The 26,748-nt window shown below is 48.7% G+C and overlaps 3 protein-coding genes across 3 annotated transcripts; 1 reads left to right on the forward strand and 2 right to left on the reverse strand.

Moving 5' to 3' along the window:
* Window positions 1-306: 306 nt before the first annotated feature.
* Window positions 307-14,020, forward strand: LOC142988336 (inactive dipeptidyl peptidase 10-like; the record flags this gene model as incomplete). The annotated part of the gene is made up of 24 exons (XM_076137467.1): window positions 307-401; window positions 1,363-1,437; window positions 2,362-2,414; window positions 2,507-2,588; window positions 3,338-3,458; window positions 3,901-4,055; window positions 4,589-4,686; window positions 4,878-5,001; window positions 5,153-5,191; window positions 5,300-5,407; window positions 7,651-7,742; window positions 8,091-8,138; window positions 8,300-8,418; window positions 8,911-8,958; window positions 9,763-9,861; window positions 10,182-10,251; window positions 10,550-10,678; window positions 10,966-11,031; window positions 11,227-11,281; window positions 11,743-11,842; window positions 12,078-12,136; window positions 13,047-13,119; window positions 13,363-13,436; window positions 13,889-14,020. Coding segments are annotated over 24 exons (2,114 nt in total), but the record flags the coding sequence as incomplete, so codon positions are not given.
* Window positions 14,021-17,114: 3,094 nt separating this feature from the next.
* LOC142988335 (tubulin alpha chain-like) lies at window positions 17,115-20,128 on the reverse strand. The gene is made up of 4 exons (XM_076137466.1): window positions 20,005-20,128; window positions 18,800-19,007; window positions 18,299-18,447; window positions 17,115-18,206 (listed from the first exon to the last, which is right to left on the reverse strand). Exons 1-4 carry the CDS (start codon window positions 20,005-20,007, stop codon window positions 17,232-17,234), a joined length of 1,335 nt encoding a protein of 444 aa, XP_075993581.1. The 5' UTR covers window positions 20,008-20,128; the 3' UTR covers window positions 17,115-17,231.
* A 1,016-nt stretch (window positions 20,129-21,144) lies between these two features.
* Window positions 21,145-26,281, reverse strand: LOC142988333 (tubulin alpha chain-like). Its single transcript, XM_076137463.1, has 4 exons — window positions 26,164-26,281; window positions 23,144-23,366; window positions 22,394-22,542; window positions 21,145-22,311 (listed from the first exon to the last, which is right to left on the reverse strand). The coding sequence occupies exons 1-4, from the start codon at window positions 26,164-26,166 to the stop codon at window positions 21,337-21,339; spliced, it is 1,350 nt and encodes a 449-aa protein (XP_075993578.1). The 5' UTR covers window positions 26,167-26,281; the 3' UTR covers window positions 21,145-21,336.
* Window positions 26,282-26,748: the final 467 nt, after the last annotated feature.

A 26,748-nucleotide genomic window follows, 5' to 3' on the forward strand; every position in this document is an offset into this window, starting at 1 on the left:
CTGTGAGCCGTCCCACTCAGGCGTGGGTCCAAGTGAAAGACAGAGGAGACAGAGGAGACAGAGGAGACAGAGGAGGAGCAGAGATGAGCAGATGGGACATAAACACATAAAGTGGCCCAAGCTGTGACACAAGCAAACAATGTCCACAACCAAAGAGCCTCCTGCCGTGTGAGGGAAGCTGCAGCGTTTACGCCCCTGCATGTGTTTCACTTTGCTGCAGAACTTCTTCCTCTTCAGGTATGACATCATCTCTGTCCTTTGGTCCGAGCCGCCGAACCTTCACGTCTCTTTGTTTTTGCTCGTCAGATTCAGAGGTGGTCTACCGGAACCGTGACGGCCACGTCATCAAGTTCAACTTTGCCTTCAACGAGACAGAAGTCGTCCTGAGCGACAGCACCTTCGTAAGAGCGCCAACGCATTTTAAACTCTTCTTCTGAGGTTTGTGTTGGAATAAGGAAGCAGAGGGGCCACACTGCCGCTCTGATGGAGCCTCACAGGGGCCGGATGAGGGTCCGAGTCAAGGCTGCACGCTGCTTTGAGACATAATGGAGGCGGTTTGAGCTCCAAATAGACGACCAGAGAGAGAATCCAAGACTTTTAAGCACTTTACTGGTCTGATTGATGAGTTCTCTGATGTGTCCTGCTCCCATTACATTACATTACATTACATTACGATCATTTGGCAGACGCTTTTATCCAAAGCGACTTACATTACATTATATTACCACCCTTCGCAGAGGGGGGAGCAATTGAGGGTTCGGTGCCTTGCTCAGGGGCACCTCGGCAGGGACTCGAACCGGCAACCCTCCGGTTCTTAAGCGGAAGCTCTACCCACTCGACTACTGCACTGCATTACTGCACAACACAGGTCCACCTTAAGAAAACAACAAAAAAACAAAACAGAATCAAAGGAGGGATTCAACCCAACCTCTCTCCTGACACATGGTCAGGCTCCACCGCACACACGGTCAAACTGTGACCCCCGACATTGTGAAATCTGTCCAGCGCGTCCTGGCAGAAATGTCAAACCTGCCGCCGCTCTCTGGAGGCTCCGTGGCCTTTAGCTGCTGGGTTGGCCCCACACACACACATCTGTCAAAAAATAAGACAAATAGGACTCCGTTCTGTCAGATTTATTGGTTCTCCTGTAATCTAACCTCCGTCCACGCGTCCGTCCAGCTTTCAGGCGCGGTGAGACTTTCCCCCGGATCCCAGCTCCAGTTTTCTCCTCCTCTTCTTCTTCTTCTTCTTGTTTTTACGTCGCTCAAAACCTCAGAGAAACCCAGCAGCTCTTTCCTCTGCATGTAGAATAACGTGAAGCACCGCTGTGATCCTCCACTGACGCCTGGTCTCTTCTTCTAGGTGGCCTTCAAGGTGGCCAAGTACTCGCTCTCCGTGGATCTGAAGTACGCGCTCTTCGCTTACGACGTGAAGAAGGTGAGTTGAGGCGTTTTCACAACAAACAAAAGCTTTAATGTGCAAGACACACACGCTGGGATCGGAGCTGCACATTATCGCCTTCCCTCACACGCACACACACACACACACACACACACACACACACACACACACACACACACACACACAGTCACAGCCTCTGGCCTTTGTTCTCCATTTGCACATTGGTAGAGTTTTTTCTCTGCAAGGCGCTTTGCTACTTTTTGCTTCTTCAGTTTGAAAGATTAACTCTGACGCTTTGGATAATTTGGAGCTGGACCGGTGCCTGCTGGAGTCCTCACAAGGGTGCATCCATTACACACACACACACACACACACACACACACACACACACACACACACATCCTGCATTGGTGTGAATGTATTTGCTGCATGTCCGTATTGTTTGTGCGGTTGTGTGTGCTGGTGCATTGTGTGTGTGTGTGTGTGTGTGTGTGTGTGTCTCTCCTCATCTCACGGTCGGGGCTTTTCCATTGATTTTGAGCTGTTTACCAACAGATGGATCCAGGCTGAGTTTAGAAATGCTGCAGCAGCTGAAAGAGCAGAGGAGCAGGCCTGCAGCCCAGAGCCTCGTCTGATACGCCAGGGAATCTAACTCGCGTACTTCTCAGCTGCCGGAGGGATAAAAATGTCTCTGCTTATACACACATCTTCAAACTTAACACTCTTAAGCCCTTGTTAGTTCTGCTGGGTTGAGTGAAGCTAAAATTGATTGTTGGTGGTTGAACGTCTGAACATTCCCAGGATCCTTATATCAAGCAAATAACCACCGTCTCAAAAATACAAGCCCTGAGCTCACAGGGTGTTGACATTTGTGGTGATTGTGCCCCTTGGATCAGTGTGTGTGTGTGTGTGTGTGTGTGTGTGTGTGTCTCATGTGATGTGTTGTCATTATGCTTCCAGATGTACAGACACTCCTACACGGCGTCCTACATCGTTTACAACATCTACACACGGTAAGCACGTCTGCTCTCACGGATGTCACCTTAGCACCACATGCACACGTGTAGCGTGTTGTTCAGACCGCCACTCTCAATGTGTGTATCAGGGAGGTGTGGGAGCTGAACCCTCCGGAGGTTCACAACGCAGTGCTCCAGCATGCAGCCTGGGGAAGACAAGGACAGCAGCTGGTAAGAGCATGCCAGTGTGTGTGTGTGTGTGTGTGTGCGTGTGTGTGTGTGTGTCTATGCTCTCGGTTGGTTTTCATTCATTTACTCCTCAGCGTCTTGTTATGAATTCATGCTGCCTGCTCTCTCTCCTGTGGGATTTGATCCAACAAGAGTCTACTGTGATGTTATTCATTCAATATTTGCCTCGTACAGTACAAGCCCTGCCGTGTGTGTGTGTGTGTGTGTGTGTGTGTGTGTGTGTGTGTCTTTCTGTATTTTTTTCCATCCAGCTGCACAAACTTTGATTGCAGTTTGCATATGGATTGTGAACAGAATGTAATTCTATAGGTTCTCTGGTTTTCAGTCCCTAGAAATCAAGATTTTGTGTTAGGAAATGTAACATGCATGTAGAAATGTAGACGTTTTGAAATACATATTTAGGATTTCTTGTGTGTCTTACAGAAATCAAACAAATCCTTTCTATTCCATTCCTTCCATCGACTCAAATGTCCTCAAATTCCTCTCATGTTGAGGTAAATCTGCTCGTTTCTGAATGAAAGCAGGCGAATTTGGGAGAGAATAGAAACATGAACACATGACCTGGGATAAAAAGGCATCGGGAGTCAAATCTCAGAGGAAATCAAAACAAGAAAATGAAGAAGAGAAGTCTGACAAACGATCCAGGAGAGAATGAAAGACCCTGTGAGGTGTGTGTGTGTGTGTGTGTGTGCCTGAGCCTAAGCCGACCTTCTCATTCTCCTCCTCATCAGATCTACGTCTTTGAGAACAACATCTACTACCAGGCGGACGTGAGGAGCAACTCTCTGAGGATCACCTCCTCCGGGCTGGAGGGCGTCGTCTTCAACGGGCTGGGGGACTGGCTGTACGAAGGTGAGTGTGTGTCTGTGCGTGTGTGTGTGTGTGTGTGTGTGTCTGTGTGTGTGTGTGGAGACAGGATCATCAGTGTTCTACTTATAGTAAAAAGTAAAAATACATCAGCCATCATTCACCTTCAAACTATTTTGGTTCTTCTCACTCATCATTTTTAATTGGCATCATTAAAATGCAAATATAATTACCTGCTTTTAAGAGATTATCTAGGCAGATGAGTAATTAAGCACTAAAGGAGTTCAGAGTAAAGCTTGATGTTCCTGTGCTGCAGTCACAGTGCAGTGCAGAGCAGGTCACACACACACACACACACACACACACACACACACACAGACGGTGACAGATGGAGACGTCACAGCGTGGTTCTGTGTTTGATCTGCTGTACTGGCAGCAGAGTAGAACCACGTGGAGTCTGAAGGTTTTTCTGGTGTCCCGGTTTCAGAGGAGATCCTGAGGTCCCGCTTGGCTCACTGGTGGTCGCCGGACGGAGAGAGACTCGCCTTCCTCACCATCAACGACACGCTGGTGCCCAACATGGCTTTGGCCCAGTTCACGGGCAGCACGTACCCCCGGGGGCTGCAGTACCCCTACCCCATGGTGAGTGGAGGGACGGGGCGTGTAATAAACCAGCTGCTCCTGAACGCCCCCTGAAGGATGCGTTCTGATTGGTCGGTTACTGTTCTGTCACATATCCAGGCTCCGCAAATAGACCAACCAAACATTTACTTTTCTAATCAATCAACTGAATGACACAGTTGTTCACTTTAGTATAATGACTCGTTAAGTGCGGTGGTGGTCAACATGTGGCTCGGCCCCCTCAGAGGGTCGTGACAGTGCTACAGGGGGCCGCAAAGTGTTTTTATTTTCTTTCTTTTACCGGTGCAGCTTTCTGCCTCGAAAACATTTTAAATTCCCTTAAACATAGTTGTGCATTCTGTTATACAGATTTTCCCAGAATGCACCCTGGCATGTTTAGTGTCCTTGAAAACTTCAGGCTGTTTATTAGAATTTAAAATCAAACTGGAGTATTGATGACGGAGCCGTTGCCTCAGCGTTTCCACCAAACCTTGTGTGTGTGTGTGTGTGTGTGTGTGTGTCTGTGTGTGTGTGTGTCTGTTTCACACCATCAGGCCAGCCAGACAAACCCTGCAGTCAAGTTGTCGGTGGTAAACTTGTTTGGAGCAACACACACTCAAGAGCTGCAGCCTCCGGATCAGTTCAGACTTAGGTAACACACACACACACACACACACACACACGCTCAATCACTCAGAGAACAACACACACACAGGCACAAAATCCCCAATCTTGTTCCTCTCTCTCTCTCTCTCTCTCTCTCTCTCTCTCTCTCCCCCCCCCCTCTCTCTCTCTCTCTCTCTCTCTCTCTCTCTCTCTCTCCCTCTCTCTCTCCATCTGCAGGGATTTCTATGTTTCCATGGTGAAGTGGATCAGTAACACTCACCTTGCTGTGCGGTGGCTCAGCAGGCCCCAGAATGCATCAGTGCTGACAGTGTGCGACGCCACCATAGGATCCTGCCTTCAGGTGAACCATCAAACAGGGCCGGCCCCAGCATATCAGGGGCCCCCAGACCAGAATCTCATGTGGATCGGGTCCAAACTACAGTACAGACCCACACATGTGTGTAAGAGTGAAGACTGAGAAGTCCAAACTGTTTTTTGTGTCTTTACTTCAGAGACTGGAGGAGACGTCTGAGGCGTGGCTCTCCAATCAGGTAGGGACTCAGGTCTGCTCGTACGAGGACTACCTGAAGTATGCCTGGTGTACCTGCTACAAGTGTGTGTGTGTGTGTGTGTGTGTGTGTGTGTGTGTGTGCTCACAGGGACAGGAGCCGCTGTTCTCCTCAGACAGGAGCAGGTTCCTCCTCACGCTGCCCGTCAAGCAAGGAGGTCAGGGAGACTTCCACCACATCACCATGTTCACTAAGAAGGTGACCACTGTCTCTCACCCTCTCTCCCTCTCTCCCTCTCACCCTCTCACCCTCTCACCCTCTCACCCTCTCTCCTCTCTCCCTCTCACCCTCTCACCCTCTCTCCCTCTCACCCTCTCACCCTCTCTCCCCTCTCACCCTCTCTCCCTCTCTCCCTCTCACCCTCTCTCCCTCTCACCCTCTCACCCTCTCTCCCTCTCTCCCTCTCACCCTCTCACCCTCTCTCCCTCTCTCCCTCTCTCCCTCTCACCCTCTCTCCCTCTCACCCTCTCACCCTCTCTCCCTCTCACCCTCTCTCCCTCTCACCCTCTCTCCCTCTCTCCCTCTCTCCCTCTCACCCTCTCTCCCTCTCACCCTCTCACCCTCTCTCCCTCTCACCCTCTCACCCTCTCTCCCTCTCACCCTCTCTCCCTCTCTCCCTCTCACCCTCTCTCCCTCTCACCCTCTCTCCCTCTCACCCTCTCACCCTCTCACCCTCTCTCCCTCTCTCCCTCTCTCCCTCTCACCCTCTCACCCTCTCTCCCTCTCACCCTCTCACCCTCTCTCCCTCTCACCCTCTCACCCCTCACCCTCTCACCCTCTCACCCTCTCTCCCTCTCACCCTCTCTCCCTCTCACCCTCTCACCCTCTCACCCTCTCTCCCTCTCACCCTCTCACCCTCTCTCCCTCTCCCTCTCCCTCTCACCCTCTCTCCCTCTCACCCTCTCACCCTCTCTCCCTCTCACCCTCTCACCCTCTCTCCCTCTCTCCCTCTCACCCTCTCTCCCTCTCACCCTCTCACCCTCTCTCCCTCTCACCCTCTCTCCCTCTCACCCTCTCTCCCTCTCACCCTCTCCCTCTCACCCTCTCTCCCTCTCTCCCTCTCTCCCTCTCACCCTCTCACCCTCTCTCCCTCTCACCCTCTCTCCCTCTCACCCTCTCTCCCCTCTCTCCCTCTCTCCCTCTCTCCCTCTCACCCTCTCTCCCTCTCACCCTCTCACCCTCTCACCCTCTCTCCCTCTCTCCCTCTCTCCCTCTCACCCTCTCTCCCTCTCTCCCTCTCTCCCTCTCTCCCTCTCACCCTCTCTCCCTCTCACCCTCTCTCCCTCTCACCCTCTCACCCTCTCTCCCTCTCTCCCTCTCACCCTCTCTCCCTCTCACCCTCTCACCCTCTCTCCCTCTCTCCCTCTCTCCCTCTCACCCTCTCTCCCTCTCACCCTCTCTCCCTCTCACCCTCTCACCCTCTCTCCCTCTCTCCCTCTCACCCTCTCTCCCTCTCTCCCTCTCACCCTCTCACCCTCTCTCCCTCTCTCCCTCTCTCCCTCTCACCCTCTCTCCCTCTCTCCCTCTCACCCTCTCTCCCTCTCTCCCTCTCACCCTCTCACCCTCTCTCCCTCTCTCCCTCTCACCCTCTCTCCCTCTCACCCTCTCACCCTCTCTCCCTCTCACCCTCTCTCCCTCTCTCCCTCTCTCCCTCTCACCCTCTCTCCCTCTCTCCCTCTCACCCTCTCACCCTCTCTCCCTCTCACCCTCTCTCCCTCTCACCCTCTCTCCCTCTCACCCTCTCTCCCTCTCTCCCTCTCACCCTCTCTCCCTCTCACCCTCTCACCCTCTCTCCCTCTCACCCTCTCACCCTCTCTCCCTCTCTCCCTCTCTCCCTCTCACCCTCTCTCCCTCTCACCCTCTCACCCTCTCTCCCTCTCACCCTCTCTCCCTCTCACCCTCTCTCCCTCTCACCCTCTCACCCTCTCTCCCTCTCACCCTCTCACCCCTCACCCTCTCACCCTCTCACCCTCTCTCCCTCTCACCCTCTCTCCCTCTCACCCTCTCACCCTCTCACCCTCTCTCCCTCTCACCCTCTCACCCTCTCTCCCTCTCTCCCTCTCACCCTCTCTCCCTCTCACCCTCTCACCCTCTCTCCCTCTCACCCTCTCACCCTCTCTCCCTCTCTCCCTCTCACCCTCTCTCCCTCTCACCCTCTCACCCTCTCTCCCTCTCACCCTCTCTCCCTCTCACCCTCTCTCCCTCTCTCCCTCTCACCCTCTCTCCCTCTCTCCCTCTCTCCCTCTCACCCTCTCACCCTCTCACCCTCTCTCCCTCTCACCCTCTCTCCCTCTCACCCTCTCTCCCTCTCACCCTCTCACCCTCTCACCCTCTCTCCCTCTCTCCCTCTCACCCTCTCTCCCTCTCTCCCTCTCTCCTGTCATGTTCTGCATTGTAAAACATGGTTAAGTTTTGTGTTTTCATCCTTTTCCTGGTTTCAGGTACGAAGTGAGCAGAACGAGGTCCGGCACCTCACGTCTGGGGACTGGGAGGTGACGAGAATTGTAGCTTATGATGAGAGCAACCAGATCGTGTGAGTTTGAGCTTTGGGTTGAGAACATAAATAAGAACATGGAGGCATTTGAGTCGTAGACATGAGAGCAGCTACTCCCACTCCTCCTTCTTCCACTACTGCTACAACCACAACAACTACTATCACAGTCCTGATCCTTAAGCCCCTCCTCCTGCTACTACAACTAGAACAACAAGCACTACTACCAATCGTCCTTCTGTTCCTGCTCATACTACCACAACTCCTACAATCCTCCTTCCTCCTACAACCTCTTTGTCCAGGAGGAATAGCAAACATTTTCATACGACAGTGTGTGAATGTGTTTGTGTGTACTAATGGCTCTGTGACCTTGTCCTACTTCCTGTGCAGGTACTTCCTGAGCACAGAGGACTCGGTGCAGCAGAGGCATTTGTACAGGTAAAGTACTCGGTGGCGTGTGCTAACGTTTTTAATCACGCCGTACAGTTAAAGGTCATTTCCTTCATTACTCCTTCATCCCGTTGTTCCCTGGTGAACGTGTTCGTCCTTGCACAAAAACCGAACTGTCCTCCCTTACGCCACCTCTCTCCCTCTGACAGCGTGTCGACCCTCGGCTTGTTTCCACGGCAATGTCTAACCTGCGGATTGAAGGAGGAGTGCACCTTCTTCGACGCCGACATCAGCCCGGATGCGCAGCACGCCATCCTGCACTGCCTCGGTACAAAGACAACGCCTCTTGTCTCGCACGTAAATGTATATGTGAAGTCTTTACGCCTCCATACTGACATCTAAGGTCAAGAGCCAAACAAATCAACATCAACTCTCTTCTGTTGCTGCCAAAGAAACAGAATCAGCCACAGCTGCATTCTTCTTCTTCTTCTTCTTCTTCTTCTTCTTCTTCTTCTTCTTCTTCTTCTTCTTCTTCTTCTTCTTCTTCTTCTTCTTCTTCTTCTTCTTCCGCAGTATAAATGTTTAGGATTATAATGAAAGCTGAGTTTCTGTTTCTACCTTTTAGGCTCTAATTGTGCAGCTAATTTGTTTGTGCTGTTTTTGATTCTGTTGCTGGTTTTGCTTAATTTGCCGTGGCTCATTTGTTTGTTTGACGCGATCACAACGGCAGAATGAAGTGCAAACACCATCTGACTTGGTACGGTTCAATATGTCCGCTCGTAAAGTCACAGATCGTAACACAGAACGTTCTCCACTGCAGGACCTGGAGTTCCAACTGTGCTGCTCATTAGTTTCGATGATGTGAACTGTAAGTATCCTGATTGATTTAGCCGTCTTCTGTGTGTGTGTGTGTGTGTGTGTGTGTGCGTGTGTGTGTGTGTGTGTGTGTGTGTGTGTGTGCGTGTGTGTGTGTGTGTGTGTGCGCGTGTGTGTGTGTGTGTGTATGTGTGCGTGTGCGTGTGCGTGTGCGTGTGTGTGTGTGTGTGTGTGTGTGTGTGCGCACGTGACAGGCAGATGTGTCCTCTTCCCGTGTCTGCACCAAAATGGAAAATAGTTTACACCAATTAGGCTTCATCATCTCATTTGTATGAAAATATCAACAGCTGGTGAAGTTGATGCGGCGCCAGGCAGCCTGGGTAATTTGTATATTTCAAGGAGTTAATGTGTTTTCTTATCCCACTTTAAATGGCCGTGGTAACCATCTGTCGCTATGCAGAGCTCCTGTGCCGGCGTAGAGACGCTCAGATAGTTGAGGGAGGGAAATTAGAACGACTGTCGCTTCTGAAACATTTTCTGGAAACGGGGGGGAAAAGATGTGACGTTCGTCTGTCCCGCTGAGCAATACTCACTTTTCAAATGATGATGCAAGGAATTAAGATGTTGAAGAAGTGGATCAGCTGTTGCGTAATACAGATGCTGTTATGAGCTTCTGCTGCTGAACGGCTGAATACTTACTGGAGTGAGGAGATGAAGCGATGTGGTTAACGTGTGTTTGTATTCAGTCTGTACCGGATCCACGTCTCGCCTTTTTACTTCTGCGTTCCTAAAGGACGGATGCATTATTGGATTAAAAGAAGTGGAGTTCCTTTGTGTTTTATTTCCCGTTTTGCAGCGTATTTCATCCTGGAGAACAACGTCCCTCTGAGGGCGGCCATGGAGAGCAAGAGGACGGCTCAGACTGAAATCAGTGTAATCACTCATGACAACTACGGTACAAACGATCTGCACTTAACAACTGTGTGTGAACGTGTGTGTGTGAGAGACAGAGAGAGAGAGAGAGAGAGAGAGAGAGAGAAAGTGCTCATATGACACATATTCATCAAGATAATTGAGCCACTGAGCTTTAGAGGACGAATAAAAAAAAGAAAGAGAGAGAGTTGGATGGAGCGTGTGTGTGTGTGTGTGTTTGCGCCTGTGTTCCTGTTTGTGCGGCTGTCTGTCTCCTTCCTGTCGTGTCCTCAGCCTGTCTCCTTGCCCTCCTTTTCTCTCTCTCACTCTTCCCTCTCTGGGTCGGCGCTCTGCTCTGCACAGATCTTCCTCTGAAGCTGCTCTATCCCCCCGACTTCTCCCAGTCCGACCTGTACGGCCTCCTCCTCATCGTGTAAGCCTGCCTGCCGCCGCCGCCGCTCCCGTCACCTTCGCCTTCGCACCAAACAGCTCAGAGTGACTCTCAGCATCGTTTCACGCTTTACAGCAGTAAAACGTTTTAGTTCAAACATCACATGGTTGAGCTCCAAACTGTGCCTGTAACTCGGCATCACACACAGAATATTGAACCTGTGGAATGTTTCTCCCTCGTAGTGGTGCTGTTTTACGCAGCTCTCTTCTGCCCCCTGGTGGCTCCACTGAAGCTTTAACTGTCATGCTGACTGTGCCCTTTCTCCCTTTTGCCCTGGCAGCCCGAGTTCCCCAGGCGGTCAGGCGGTGACGGATGAATTCAGGTTGGACTGGGACCGGGTCCTGGTGGAGTCGGAGCAGGTCATCGTGGCACGGCTGGATGGCCGGGGGTCGGGGTTCAGAGGTCAAAGGTAGGCTTGCGTATGACTGTCATTGATCATTGTTGATTTTGTTGTGTGTTTGTTTTGTCCGTCACAGTGATGAAGCTCGGTTCCCGCCTCACAAAAGGTCAAAGGTCAAGAAAGGGGTACATTTTGCACATAACAGTCGGCTCATCTCTGGACCTCATCAGAGGGCTTTGGGAGATCTTAAGCAGTTTTCCCACAACGTGAAAACGCTTTTAGGTTGATTAAACTTCATGCACGACTTTAATTCCAGATGACCCTTGGTGACCCCTCCTTAATCTGTCCGTTCACAGGGTCTTACAGCAGATCCATCAGAGGCTGGGCACGGTGGATGCAGAGGACCAGATAGCAGCTCTGGAGTATGTAACACACGTGACCCTGCTGCAGTTACACGTGGACCAGACTCCACTGAGACTCCAAACTCAAACTTTAGCAATTGCTCTTCTTTATTTGCTCTCTGATGCTTTCAAATTCAGTCCAAGAAGCTCATTCTGCACTTGATTTCCCAGTGGCTGCTGCTAACAGTGGGTTGAATTTTCCTGCGTGTGCTTCAGGTACCTGGTGAAGCTGCCCTTCATCGATCACACGCGGGTCGGAGTCTTCGGAGAGGTAGGAACGCTCGCAACCAAGCACTCGGATTCTTCAGCTGTGTGGATGTACTGTGTACTGTGTACTGTGTTTGGATTAGCTGCGTTGTTGAGACTCGTAAACAAACCTTGACAACACTCTAACAACAACACTTTACTTTATTTACAGGAATGTGTGTGTTTGTTGGACTATTTCCCCCCAAATTTCCTCCTTTTAACACAAAAAAAGAAGATATTTCTCATATAGAAACATCTTCAATATCCAGACATGAAGCTCACACACACACACACACACACGCACACACACACACACACGCACGCGCGCACCTACATATGAAACGTTGCATGTCCAATAAATATATAAATACTTTATAGGAGCATTTCTAAAGACAGTAGGTGCGTTTTCAAATATTAAACAGGAAGCTGCGGTCACATGACACAGGTGGCTTCGCGCCGCTCCCTGACCTACATCCCCTCTGACAGGACTATGGCGGCTACATCACTCTGATGATGCTGAAGTCCACGGAGAAGCTGATCAGATGTGCGGCGGCTCAGGCTCCCGTCATTGACTGGAGCATGTACGGTGAGCTACAATCGCCTCACACCGCCACCTAAACAACAACACCTCCACCTGCTGGAGGTGTGGTTGTTTATGTTCAGACTCATTGGCTGAGGTTTCCTTCTTCACATCGTCTTTATCTTAGATGGATTTTCTGAGTTATGTGGAATAAAAAGCTTCTTGACTTTCAGACCATAACATTCGTATCGACTCCTCTTCCTCGCTGGAGACTAAACAACCTCTTCGCTTCCTCTTCCAGCCTCCGCCTTCTCCGAGAGATACTTCGGCTCGCCTTCCACCGACGAGGGCAGATACCAAGTGAGCCGATTCTGTCACCCGTCCGTCTGTCGCCAAGTCGCCCCTGTCACCTGTCACCCGTCCTCTTCCTCCTTTCACCACGCTCATGTCACACCAGACTGGAGAACAGCAAGGAATACAACACCGCTTTGTGTGTGTGCGTGTGTGTGTGTGTGTGTGTGTGCGTGCGTGTGTGTGTGTGTGTGTGTTTGCACGTGTTTGCGGTTTGACTTTTGGAGGCAGAATGAGTTGAAAATCAATTCCTCTTACTTCCAAGCTGTCAGTGGTGTTAAGCTGGCTATGGCATGAGGAAAGTCCCAATAAACCAGGCTGCGGTGTGTGAAGGTGTGACTGTGTGAATGTGCACCTGTGACACACTAACACACTGCACATACTTTAACCCTGGAGGCCATGAACGTCATTTCAAACATCAGCATTACTACATTCCATCTCTCTCCTCTTACCTTTGTGTCTTAAACTTGCCCAGCCGGAGCTCCAACTTGTGCCGTTTGTCCTTCCAGTGAAGGTTGCAGTCAGAGTGTGTTTCCTCCTAAGTGGGTTGGCTTTATCTGGGCCACAGGAAGCTATTTTAGTGACTGTCACGGCAGGGGGAGGGGGCGGGGGGGGGGGTTGTTTAAATGACATCCAGAGAGATGCAAATGTGACAACATGTGACAATAATCAAGAGGCCGATGCGACTGATCCTCTTCCACAGAGGACACGGGGGTCGATTACGTGAGCGGTGATTGGGTGTGTGTGTGTGTGTGGGGGGGGGTAAAGAGTCAAAGTGTCAAAACGTGAGCTTCTCGCCAAAATAAAAGCACCCAGCCAGTCTTTGTTTTGCTGAAATGTCGCTCATCAACATGAAGGTTCTTTCCTGTAGATCACATTGTCTCCTCTAACAAAGGTTTCTCTTCATCTTTGTGTCCAGACGTCTAAAGTGGTGCCCAACATGAGGGGTCTGCCTGGAGGAACTCTGTTTCTGGCTCATGGAACAGCTGATGGTAGCTGCATGACTTTGCTTCTCATCATAAACACCAAATGATAGAGCGGATGTGACTTTATTCAAAGCAACGCTGCAGTTTGAGTGCGCGTGTGTGTGTGTGTGCGTGTGTGTGTGTGTGTGCGTGTGTGTGTTTGAAATGAGCCTCTTCACCTTGAGTGCTGAACCTTCCTCCTGATGAGTGTGGAAGCTTTGATGCGTCACTGTGACGCTTTTCTGCTGCTGCTGTTGTTTGTCTCTGCAGCAAACGTCCACTTCCAGCACTCAGCTGAGCTCATCAAACACTTAATAAAGGTCGGGGCCAATTACACCATGCAGGTAAACACAGCCACTCTGTTTATGTTCAGCCTTATCAAAGTGGATTCTTCCTCCTGTTTCTCACATCCTGTTATGTTCTCACTGTCGTGCTTCAGTACAGAGAGAGATTATCTTTCTTATCTAAATGTCTCTACTTTATCAGCTGTGTAACTTAGATTGACTCTGAACACTTGAGGTTTAATGTCATTGTGAGGAGATTAGGTTCGTTTTCTTCACCTCCTCCTCCTCCAAACACAACAAATTCAACACACGAGGCTGCTGCTCCTCTCTCTCTGCCATGAGTTCATATTTGGAGCGTCGGGGAGTTTTTCCTCTCAGCAGCAGGATTGGATTGTAAATAATGTATGACATATTCACATTTCTGAGTTTGTGGAAGCGGAGCTGCTGATGTCGGAGCCGGCCTGACCTGCTGCGCTGCGTTCACTGGTGCGTTTGCTGTGTTTGTGCGGCAGATTTACCCGGACGAGGGCCACTTCCTGTCTCCACGCAGCCAGATTCAGCTGACCCACTCCCTGATTGGTTACTACAGAGGCTGCCTGCTGGACGCGTCGTCGTTACTCGACCAACAGCAAGACGACGAGTGAGAGGGAACCCACGCGGCGGCTGATAGTGGTTTTTAGAGTGTGAGTGCGTGTGTGTGTGTTTATTTTCTACCCGTAGCACAATGTTTGATGGACAAAACGAGCCTCTTCATGAGACGGGAGGATAGTTTGTCTCACTCGTTATCTCCACAGTATAAAAAGTTCTTATCTTAAGGGATCTTGAAGCAGTTGCACCTCTAGGGGGCGCTGTGGCGTTTTGTTTATGTAGCTGTGGTTACAAAGGAAAACACAGATTTGGACGCCATCGGTAGGAAAACAGGATTCTCTGCTGACGTCTGTTTGTCCACTGGATTCTTTTAGTTCCTTGTTAAGATTCATTTGGACGAACTGAAGCCGGCGATGGTTTTAGTTTGTCTCCACTGTCCACGTTCGTCTTAAAGTTGAAGGAGAGAGTGAGGACAGAGAGAGAGAGAGAGAGAGAGAGAGACTGGGCGAGCAAGCACGCTGGGTGTTTTTATAGTATTTATTGTGTGTCTGTGGACACACTGAGGCAGATCACTGCATCGTGTCCGCTCAAGCCGCTGGACAGTAATGGAAGAGCCTGCCACCTGAAGTGTTTGGACAAAGCCAGAAAAATAAAGACTTTTAAGAGAAAGGAAGCATCAGAGGAAGAGGAAGAGAGTGGAGGTGAAGGTTAGGAGGAGGAGGAGTTTCAGCTCTCACTCTCTGATCATCTTGTAGTTCTATAGGTTTGTAGAGTTCTTGGTATTTAGTGGAATAAAGCCTCCAAGTTCAGCAAACAGGATAAACATCACATAGACAGAATCCCATAAACCCAGAGAAACCTGAGCGTGGAGTCTCGACCTTATGACCCCGACGCACTGAAGTTCTGCTTTAACTGTGAATGAAGTCCCTTTAGTGGCTTTGATGACTAAAACGTGACCCAAAAGGTTTGTTTTTGTTTGTGTGTGCCGGTCCGTCTGCATTACTTCATCAGTGTCGCCGCTGCGTTCCCAGCTGTTTTAAGTGGCGCTTTAGCTGGAGTGGCACCGCCGAGCTGTGCAGAGGCAGAGACGGGCAGAGGTCAGAGGTCAGAGCGTCACAATGAAAGGCACTTCAAATGTTGGTACAACACGGAGCCTGAGTGCAAAGTTTGATTTTCAACCTGCTAACCCATAATAAAAGCTGCTGTGGCTCTGTAGCTGTGGTATTGCGGCAATAATTCCCCACATCCTTGGCTGATAATTGGTTGCCATGCCAACCACTGTGGAAGCCTTGGACGCATGTACTTTCGAGTCAATAAAAGTAGAAACGAGCACCTCTGACATTCCGGCGGCGTCTCTAGCCGAGGCGGCGTCTCAGAGGCGTCTTCATCCGCTCTCTGGTGAAGAACGCCTCTGTGACTTCGCCCGTTTCTGCGCCTTTTAATAACGTTAGTGCCACAATGTGGAGTCAGAGTTGATGAAACACAACGTGGAGTCATGTTATTGCTTCTCTGGGGGTTTGGACTGCGAGGCTAACTGGATTTTCTTTGGGAATGTGGAAGTGGGACAAAGAAGAAAAAGCTTATTGTATTTTTGAGTGTTTTAATATTAAAGAATGACAGATGAGCTCTGAGTGTGTGTGTGTGTGTGTGTGTGTGTGTGTGTGTGTGTTTAAAGTAAGAGATAACTTTATGTCACCTACAAGCAAGAGTTTGCTTTGGGTTGTATCTAAGCTGAGTTGTGTACCTGAGTGCAGGGGTGGACTTAGTGAATTGGGGGTCGTGGGCCAATGCAGTTGAGGGGGGGGGGGGGGGGGGGGGGGGGGGGGGGGAATGATTGCTTGAAGGTAAAGGTTAAAATAAAAATGTGATTTTGCACATCTAAATGTTTTGTCTCTTACTTTATACTTTGCCCAATGTGGTGCAGACATAGAAACCTGCATGTTCCTGGATTTCGGGGCAGAATTATGAAATATAAAAGACTTTGACAGCTCTTTCTCATCTTTCTCTCCGTCCTTCCTGACCTTCTGAAATCCTTTGTGCACACACTTAATTACAGAGCCGCTGTGAAGACTTCACACTCAGAGGAGGAAAGGAAAACCTCCGTCAGCAGCTTCAGAAAGTTCAGTGACGACGTCATGCAGACGAGAATCCACCTTCACTTCGCTTTAACAGCTTTAGAGTTTAATCATAATGAATGAGGAGCCTGATAGCAGCGCGGGTGTTAGCTTAAGTCCCCGTTAGTGAGAGTGTGTGTGTGAGTGCTGTCAGGATGCAGGCCTGGATCCTCACTGCTAGAGCCACACTGCCCTCTTGTGGTTGACTACCCACATCTCACCCGTGGATCCAGAGAGAAAACGTCCCACTAAAACAGGCAACAGACATAGAAGACACAGGATTCCCGATTTTTGAAGGCACAGTTGAAAAACATTTCCCTTTGGTTCTCCTAGAGGCAACAAAGCAGTCAGAGCAGCCTGACAGGAGAAGATCAGTCATTTAGCAACAACCTCCAAGTCTTTATTGCCTCAAATTAACCTCAGGGGTCAAGAAAATAAATAAACAAAACTCCTTGTATTTGTTATCAATCTGCATGATAAACAGTCTAAAGATTTAATTATTATGGGAATTTTCTGTTTTGTTTTGCTAATTTAATTTCTTTATGTATCTATTCATTACATGGGAAATTCCTCAAGTCTTAATGGGAATCATTGAACATTGTCAAATCCTCCTCATGGCCTCTGCCTCAGTGTGGCAGTTCTTTAGCCTAGTGAAAGAAAACCTTATACTCTATAAAAATCTTTCTCTCCGTCCCAATGACCTTTAGAGCCGTCATGAGGACTTCACACTGTGAGGAGGTGAAGAAAACCTCTGCCATCACCTTCAGAAACTCTGTGCCAAGACCTAAAAATGGGATTGGATCATCCAAAGCACAGAGATCAGAGCTCTGCTGGCTTTGTGCTCTCATATCAAACACATGCTCTTCAGACTGACAGAAAACCGACCATTGACTGCTTGTCTACTTCGGTTGGATCGACGTCAGATTCATCCAATAGTAGCGCTTCTACACTTTCTGGCCAATCTTTTTCATTAACCTTTCTGCAGCAAACCTCAGTAAAGAGCCACAACCATAAGACTAAACTCTGGACAAATACCTGGTTGGCAACATTTGTGTTTATTGCTGTTCACAAAAGCAAGAGAGCATTCAGACAACTCAAACTATAGCTTAATCATGATGTGTGAGCTGAAGGTTGTGGGTCTTTTCTGCTGTTTTTAATACTCCTCCCCATCTTCATCTTCATCGAGTGAATCGAGGCCGACCTCCTCGTAGTCCTTCTCCAGGGCAGCCATGTCCTCTCTGGCCTCAGAGAACTCTCCCTCCTCCATTCCCTCTCCCACGTACCAGTGGACGAAGGCCCTCTTGGCGTACATCAGGTCAAACTTGTGGTCCAGTCGAGCCCAGGCCTCGCCGATGGCTGTGGTGTTTCCCAGCATGCACACGGCCCTCTGCACCTTGGCCAGGTCTCCTCCTGGAACCACAGTTGGGGGCTGGTAGTTGATGCCCACCTTGAAGCCTGTGGGACACCAGTCCACAAACTGGACAGAGCGCTTCATCTTGATTTTTCCAATAGCCATGTTGACGTCTTTTGGCACCACATCACCACGGTACATGAGGCAGCAGGCCATGTACTTGCCACGACGAGGATCGCATTTCACCAGCTGATTGGCCGGCTCGAAGCAGGCATTGGTGATCTCAGCCACTGACAGCTGCTCGTGATAAGCCTTCTCTGCTGAGATAACAGGGGCGTAGGTGGCCAGAGGGAAGTGGATGCGTGGGTAAGGCACCAGGTTGGTCTGGAACTCTGTCAGGTCCACATTCAAGGCGCCATCGAAACGCAGGGAGGCGGTGATGGAGGAGACGATCTGACTGATAAGGCGGTTCAGGTTGGTGTACGATGGACGATCAATGTCCAGGTTCCTGCGGCAGATGTCATAGATGGCCTCATTGTCCACCATGAAGGCACAGTCAGAGTGCTCCAGGGTGGTGTGGGTGGTCAGGACGGAGTTGTAAGGTTCCACCACAGCTGTAGACACCTGAGGAGCTGGATAGATGGCGAACTGTAGCTTGGACTTTTTGCCAAAATCAACTGAGAGTCTCTCCATCAGCAGAGAGGTGAAGCCAGAGCCGGTTCCTCCTCCAAAGGAGTGGAAGACCAGGAACCCTTGTAGACCTGTGCACTGGTCAGACTGTGGAGGAAGACAGGATGTATGGTTTTAGACTGAATTTGCATTTATCCGAAGCATAGGTCTTGTACCAATGTATTTGTAACTATTCCTACCAATTTGCGGACTCTGTCAAGTACATTATCAATGTGTTCCTTTCCGACAGTGTAGTGACCGCGGGCGTAGTTGTTGGCTGCATCTTCTTTGCCTGAGATCAGCTGCTCAGGGTGGAAGAGCTGGCGGTATAAACCTGTACGGACCTCATCTGAGAGGGAGACAGATCTTTAGACCAGGGGATGAGGCTCAGATACCACCAGGACAATGTGGAGTGAGTAAAGCCAATGAGACCTGTTCCTCCCTCTCCATAGTCAAATGATAGCAGTGATGTTTTTGTTGTTTACAGTAAAATGCATTTACATAAACAAATTGATTTCACAAGGCAGCAATGGGAGATCCAGTCTGGAAGCAGAAGTTCTATCTGTGATCTTGGGGTGTGATCGGGCGGTCTGGTCAGCGGTGGTGGCCACAATCAAGCGTTCATCTGTTTGTCTTCTCATGCTGAGACTGGGTCCTGTTTCTGACTAACTTAGAACCTGGAAGCATTTGTCTCGACTCACCGATTACAGTGGGCTCCAGGTCCACAAAGATGGCTCTGGGCACGAACTTCCCAGAGCCGGTGTCGCTGAAGAAGGTGGTGAAGGAGTTGTCGTCTGAACTGGGATTAAGGCCGTCGGGCTGGATGCCGTGTTCCAGGCAGTAAAGCTCCCAGCAGGTGTTGCCCATCTGGACACCAGCCTGACCCACGTGGATAGAGATACACTCGCGCTGTGGAGGACAAACAGAGGGTTGAATGACAGAAGGAGAAGCTGAAAGTTCCCATCGGAAAGTGACATTTGGCTTCTTTGAAGAGGACAACTGACGTCCTTTGTTTTGGTGATGTGCTTCTCACAATGTAAGAATGTGGTGTGACTGACTTTGGCTTAGGATCTTTAGAAGGAAACAACAAGACACAAGATAGGTGGAAGACGTTCTGGCCTAAGGGAGGAAATGTTGTCTGTCCTGTTTTGTTTGCCAAACTTTGTGTTTGAGCTAGCTTGACTAGCCAGTATCAGAAAAGTAAATGTAACGAGAGAGTCCTGTCTCGACTTAGCATACGTACATCTGCGTATTCAGTTCTGGGCTGATTGAAGTTAAATCCTCTCCATAAATACTAAAAGAAACCGGTCCCATGATAGACCCTGGAGGCATTCCAATACGAGGCCCCTAGAATTCATACATGTGACCTCCATTCATGAGTCAGTCAGTGGTGTGGCTCATTTCCTGCTGCACCGTTCTTACTTTGAAAGCTCATCTGAGCCTGAACACATGTCGACGAGGCAGTTCTTCGTGTTTATCCGCATTGGCCTTGTTAACCACACCCAGACGCTGTAGCCTTTCTATCTCACTCGTGAAATCTTATTCACACAGTGACTTGTGACTTGTTTAACCGATTTGAATGACCATTTCCTTAAGTAAGCATCCTGGCTAGGTGATACTTCTGCATCACTGCCACCTGTCATGCCTGAAACGAGGTTATTCACTGTTCACCTCTATGGGTAAGTTCAGCTGTGCCATGTGTCATGACAGTCGGGCTGTGGCCCAGACAAACAGGAAACATAAACTAGACAAAGACTCAAACATGTTGCCATGGTAAAAGAAGAAGTGAGAGCACAGAGAAGTATTATTATGGCGATCATACATTTATGAATTATATGTGACCATTATGATAATAACAATAATGATAATAATAATAATAATGGTAAAGATCAAAGTTAAGTCTCACCATTCTGCTGTGTTGCTGGCCCTTTAAGAGAAGAAGTTAAAGCTTGATTGCAGTTCTCACAACGCACCTACTATGAGATCTCTGTGAGAGAAGTCCTGTAAGGAAGTCACACTCAGGACCTTTATAGCTTCTACAGTGAGAACAGAAGAGGAGGAGCTACAGCTTCTTCTTGTCAGTGTTCCTCCTTCTGGTCTTTTCAGGATAAAACAAAAGTCCACAACAAACAAATGAAGATTTGTAATGATGTAGTTAGACCCCGATATGACAAGTCTCTCAACAAAACTCTTCATATTAATGTGTACAATCCCTCACATGCTTTAACCAGCCGGAAGAAAACCGTCTGAACTTACACTTTTAACCTTTCAAAATAAAAGCCCAACCCCTTGATTCTGCAGCAGTACTAACAAATCATTTTATTTTCATAGCACCCTCATAACCATGGATTAATGCCAATGGTTCTCAAACTGTGGTGCGTGTACCACTGCTGGTACTTGAAGCTTTCCAATGGACTCTGGAATGAAATCTATGGAAATTGGCCTGAACATGCATATCAATGAATGTTCCTGTGGGGTTATTTTTGTATTTTTCGTTTAGGTGTTTGGTATATTAAAAGGTCAAAAGTTGTAAGAGTTAAACAAGAGTAGCAAAACATTAAAGCCCTGCGGCAAATAGAACCTCATAATATTAAAACCACATACTGTGTCATCCACGTTTATACTGACAGAGGTAATTACTATAATAAAGTGTTTAATAGCAGCACAGCTGTCACATAAACATGGTGCCAGTGTGAGGGATATGATTGGCGATGATGTGATAACTGTCGACCTCATGTCAGCATGCTGGCTCTGTACTATATAGGTTCTCTTACAGTAACGCCACACCGCCACCTTGTGGGGAACTACCTACAACGCATCCATGGGTATTAGGGGGTATTAAGCGTCACATCTTAGCTGATCATCTTATTTTACTGATGTGTTCAATGTATGAGAAATTGCCTATAATAATGCACCTTATAAGAGTTATGGTGCATTTATCACAAAGGATTTGGTAAAGGAAAGGAAAGGAAAGAAAAAGACTGATTTTTTCAAAACCCCCACGTAAAAGCAACCAACAGAGAGAGAGACTGAGCTCGTGCACAAATTGTTGCTTGGCAGTAACATTTGTGTTTATTAACACTCAACAGAAGCAACAAAGCCTTCACTCAGACAGCTTCTTTTCTTAACCGTAATGTTTTATTCTCCATGTATCTCAATGACAAAAACAAATTCAAACGATTTCTTGGTAACAGTAAATAGAGAAAAATACAACTCTGCTCAGTAATGTGTTTTGTTTTTAATACTCCTCCCCCTCTTCATCTTCTTCAAAGGAGTCGATTCCCACCTCTTCATAGTCCTTCTCCAGGGCAGCCATGTCCTCTCTGGCCTCAGAGAACTCTCCCTCCTCCATTCCCTCTCCCACGTACCAGTGGACGAAGGCCCTCTTGGCGTACATCAGGTCAAACTTGTGGTCCAGTCGAGCCCAGGCCTCGGCGATGGCCGTGGTGTTGCTCAGCATGCACACGGCCCTCTGCACCTTGGCCAGGTCTCCTCCTGGAACCACAGTTGGGGGCTGGTAGTTGATGCCCACCTTGAAGCCTGTGGGACACCAGTCCACAAACTGGATGGAGCGCTTGGTTTTGATGTTGCTAATAGCCACATTGACGTCTTTTGGCACCACATCACCACGGTACAGGAGGCAGCAGGCCATGTACTTGCCGTGACGAGGATCACATTTCACCATCTGATTGGCCGGCTCGAAGCAGGCATTGGTGATCTCAGCCACTGACAGCTGCTCGTGATAAGCCTTCTCTGCTGAGATAACAGGGGCGTAGGTGGCCAGAGGGAAGTGGATGCGTGGGTAAGGCACCAGGTTGGTCTGGAACTCTGTCAGGTCCACGTTCAAGGCACCATCGAAACGCAGGGAGGCGGTGATGGAGGAGACGATCTGACTGATAAGGCGGTTCAGGTTGGTGTACGATGGACGATCAATGTCCAGGTTCCTGCGGCAGATGTCGTAAATGGCCTCATTGTCCACCATGAAGGCACAGTCAGAGTGCTCCAGGGTGGTGTGGGTGGTCAGGATGGAGTTGTAAGGTTCCACCACAGCTGTAGACACCTGAGGAGCTGGATAGATGGCAAACTCCAGCTTGGACTTCTTACCAAAATCGACTGAGAGTCTCTCCATCAGCAGAGAGGTGAAGCCAGAGCCGGTTCCTCCTCCAAAGGAGTGGAAGACCAGGAACCCTTGTAGACCTGTGCACTGATCAGACTGTGGAGGAAGACAGGATGTATGGTTTTTGATTGATTTCTTTACTTTGATCTTGTGCCAGTTTATTCGTAACTACTCTTACCAGTTTGCGAATTCTGTCAAGTACAGCGTCAATGTGTTCCTTTCCGACAGTGTAGTGACCGCGGGCGTAGTTGTTGGCTGCATCTTCTTTGCCTGAGATCAGCTGCTCAGGGTGGAAGAGCTGGCGGTATGAACCTGTACGGACCTCATCTGAGAGAGAGACGGATCGGAGGCAACATGTTAGCATTGACTTTGCCGTTAGACAAGGGGTGGAGGTTCGAATACCAAAATTTGCTTTGAGGTGCCCTCAAATCCCTTAAGTCTTCAGAACCACATGGCAGCTGTGCTTTGAACGAAATGTTACAAAAAATGTCAAAAAGTCATTGTTGCTTAAAACACGTCTGTTTTCTTGTTGCAGATCAGTTGGTATTTTTGAGAGCAGGAGGCAGCAACAGCAGAGCCAATCTGGAAGCAGAAGTCATCTTATTGGCTGATTTAAACTACAGTGGGTGGAGCCTCAGGCATCCTCGGATTTCATTTTAGCTGATCTGCAAATTTTGTCACAAAATGGCAGATACTCAAATGAACTTGATTCTGGTAGTTTGAACTTTGAAGACGTAATGATGACTCGACACACAATTAGACAACGAGGTGACACGTAACAAGATGACCTTTGAAGGGAGGATAAACTCATCCAGTAGGCCGTCGCCTTGTGTTGAGGTTAAAATCTCTCTTCAGGAATGTTTCTACGCTCCCAGAATGGGGTACGTTGGGTAAGTTAGAACTTTATAGGATTCCTCTTTAGACTCACCGATGACAGTGGGCTCCAGGTCCACAAAGATGGCCCTGGGAACATACTTCCCAGTGCCGGTCTCACTGAAGAAGGTGGTGAAGGAGTCATCATGGCCTCCAATGGGCTTGTTGCAGGGCATGTGGCCGTCCGGCTGGATGCCGTGCTCCAGGCAGTAAAGCTCCCAGCAGGTGTTGCCCATCTGGACACCGGCCTGACCCACGTGGACAGAGATACACTCGCGCTGTGGAGGACAAACAGAGGGTTGAGTGACAAAATAACAAACTCAGTGTCAGAAAGTGATAGTTGGCTGCACACAGGGAGATTCAGAGGAGCAGAAGTGACTGAAGTTCTTGTAGATTAGGATCTCAAAAAAAGTCTGCTTTCTTTTCATTCCATTTTAAGACTCAACACAGATAAAGATGACAAAGATTATAAAATAGATTTTTTTCGCATCGTTTGGCTCCTAATTTCAAATTCCAGCACATCTGCTTTTCAACTTGTCCAAGCCTGCAGAAGATATGAGCTGATGTGAACAAAATCATGACACTTGTGGATTTTTCCATCATTTAAACGGGGCGGTGACGGCACAACTCACCCTATTCACAACACAGACTGTGACAGAGAACTATGTGGCTTTGCATCCTCGCCAGCAGGATCTGATAATCATATGATCAGCAGTCTAAGTAAGCAAAGCTGTGGTGATAACATAACTCAGTGCTGCAAGTGTCTGCGAGGGCCACAAGTCGCTCCACACCCAGCTGAGGTATGTGTGTGTGTGTGTGTGTGCGTGAAGGGAATTGAAGCACAGGCGTTAAAAGCTACGTGAAACAAGTTGTGTCTCATCGTTCTGTGGCCAGAGGGAGTTTAGGAGGGGAGGTTGTCATTCCTGTTTCTGTTAAGTAAATGTAAATGTTTGAAGACAAATATGTGTGTGTCATCTGTATATCAACTGTTGGGCAGATTGAAGATAAATCTTTTAGATGAATGACAAAGAAAGGGGGGCCTAATATAGAGCCTTGAGGGACTCCAACAGAAGGCCTGAATTACTGATCCATGTCTGCTTGGTCCCTTCAGTGTGTGTGTGTGTGTTGATTCTGTGGCCAGTCTGTCACCAGGAGGCCAGCTGTCGTACAAACATCGTCCTTTTCGGTCACACTCTGCCAATTCTGTGTGCGCTCACAGATAAAAGAGGCTTCAACCAGGTGACCCACTTCCATCTGCAGCTGGCCCTGACCTTTGACCTCCTTTTGGGGGGTGGGGGCAGTAAAAGAGTGTTGTTGTGAAATTCCTGCGACACGGGTCTCACTTTGAACCTACACGTGAGCCTGAAAACGACTCGTCTGCCGTCTAGAACACACGCAGACGACACACTGCCCGTCCTCTCGCTCCCATTTCATCCTATTTCGAGTGACCTTTGGCCTAATTGCCTGATTTCTCTCAGCTTGTCTGAGTTTCATCCTGCTGACCCACAACCGTGCTGTCGATAAGGAAAGGAGAGGGGGGGGGGCGGTGACAAAGGAGTGCCGAGTATGGCGATGGCAGCCGTCTCACCAGGCGGCTATTTTGAGAAAGCGCCATTCATTTGACCTAAACACACACAGAACAGCCATACACTCTGTCCTCCTAACCCGCCTGCCTCACAGCTCCTGGGCGTCCTGACTCATCGGCACTTCTGACTTTTACTTCACGTTTACATGAAGCTTTTCATAACTTCCACATCAAGACTGTAACTTTCCATTTTGGTCTCACAGCACAATGTTGTGTAAGTATGAGAGGAGCGGGAGTGGTGAGTTGTGTGCATGCTGGTGTGGTAACAGGCTGTTTCACTTCGTGTTTACCAAACACACACACACACACACACACACACACACACACACACACACACACACACACACACACACACACACACACACACCCTGTCAGACCTACACTTTCACACTGAAGTTATTATCTGAGTTCAGTGTCTTGTCTGGTTTGCCCTCAGTTGGACTTGCGTCACAGTTTGGGAGGGAAGAAAAACCAGATCGAGCGCGTTTGTGTTTGAATCAGAGAAACCTTCAGGATTACACAACAAACAGATCCTGTCCATATTTTCCCCAACTAAAGGAAGTGTGTGTCTGTGTCCTGAATCCAAATTTAAAATGCTGCTGAGCCCCTAAAGCCAAACTGTATGGAATATAGGCCATTCAGCTGGCAACTCTCACAGGCAGGATGAAGGGAAACTGTGACGCAGACACACAATCAACCCCCCGCCAGAACCCACACACCCCTTCCACAGAATTCCACAACTTCCTCTCGCTCCTCTGCTCCCCCCACCGCCGTCTTTCAGCTTTCCAATGACCTCCCTAACTTCTGCTGCACACTCAGTCCTCACAGCAAAGGAGCAAAGTCAAAGAGTTCCCCCCCCCACCCCCCCTCTGGTGAGTGAACTTTGGCAAACATGACCTGCAGATCCAACGAGAACAAGCTGATTATCATACGCCTGATCTTGAACATGGGATCTTTGAAGTGTTTCAGCAGCCCTGCCGATCCTTGTGGTGGTGAACAGCGGAGGTACAAAATGTAAAACACACAAGCGGCCTGCGGAAGCCACATCAGCATTCCGGACCAGCAGGGCAGAGAAGCCCGCCCGCCCTCCTGACAGTCCTCCAGGCCCCATATGGAAAGCGTTAACCTTTACTGGAGCACTGGCAGCGCCTTTCCACTCATCCACTTTATGTTTTCCACCATTTCACACACAGAAATGTTCCATGGGGCCTCTTTCACGGCGCTCAGCACGGCCCAGTGTTTTCACAGATGTAGCCGGGGATCACCAACGCACGGAGAATGCACAAAAGCTCACAAAAACCAACAAGAGGAGAAGATAGAGAGGCACAAAGCGGTGTGAAGAGATGAGGCCACACATGTGGCAACTCGAGAGGAAGTAACACGCCTCAGACGTGCCTCGTGGTTTATAGCAGTAAGTAAAGTGAGAAGTCTAACTAAAGTAAGCGAGTAATGAAGGATAGTAATAACAGTGATGATGGTGGAGGTCTCACCATTCTGCTGTTGTTGATGGTCCTTTAGAGAAGAGGAAGGTGAAGAGTGATTGCAATTCTCACGGTGAACCTACAATGAGATCTCTGTGAGGGAAGTTCTGTCAGGGTGTCGCACACTCTGGACTTTTATAGCTACTACAGCAGGGCGGCAGAGGGGAGGAGCCTGAAACTTTTCAAATCTGGACACCATTTCAGAATAAAACTCACACGCAACAGGCAGAGGAAGATTCTACTGTAAGAATGTAGTAATAACATATTTGAGGATATGATATTTATATAAGATGCTTTATCTATAGTTAATATATAAAGTTAGGCAGAAGTTATGGTAAGCATGTCGACACACTCTTAAAAACCCTTGATTTAAATGAAACCTTTCAAAATAAGCCTAACCTTTCAATCTGCAGTGATTTGAATAAATAAAAAAATATATAAAAAGCAATTGAAAGCTTTTTTAATTATTCACATGAACTGCTTTAATTAAGCTTTTTTTAAATGTTATTTTATCTATTCTGTTAATTAATTTTATTATTTTAATTTATTAATTATTAGCATTTTATATTTTTATTTTTTTCTTCAATGCTTGGA

This window comes from Genypterus blacodes, unplaced genomic scaffold (genome assembly GCF_046128005.1).
Source record: "Genypterus blacodes isolate CSIRO-AG114 ecotype Tasmania unplaced genomic scaffold, CSIRO-AGI_Gbla_v1 ptg000320l_1, whole genome shotgun sequence".
Lineage (NCBI taxonomy): Eukaryota > Metazoa > Chordata > Actinopteri > Ophidiiformes > Ophidiidae > Genypterus > Genypterus blacodes.

Bases quoted from the DNA above. Each gene is read 5' to 3' on its own strand.
- LOC142988335 (XM_076137466.1), bottom strand. The intron at 18,448-18,799 runs GTGAGTCGAGAC...TCTCCCTCTCAG, and splicing joins CCTGGAGCCCACTGTAATCG to ATGAGGTCCGTACAGGTTTA. The intron at 18,207-18,298 runs GTAGGAATAGTT...CTTCCTCCACAG, and splicing joins TTGACAGAGTCCGCAAATTG to TCTGACCAGTGCACAGGTCT.
- LOC142988333 (XM_076137463.1), bottom strand. The intron at 22,543-23,143 runs GTGAGTCTAAAG...TCTCTCTCTCAG, and splicing joins CCTGGAGCCCACTGTCATCG to ATGAGGTCCGTACAGGTTCA. The intron at 22,312-22,393 runs GTAAGAGTAGTT...CTTCCTCCACAG, and splicing joins TTGACAGAATTCGCAAACTG to TCTGATCAGTGCACAGGTCT.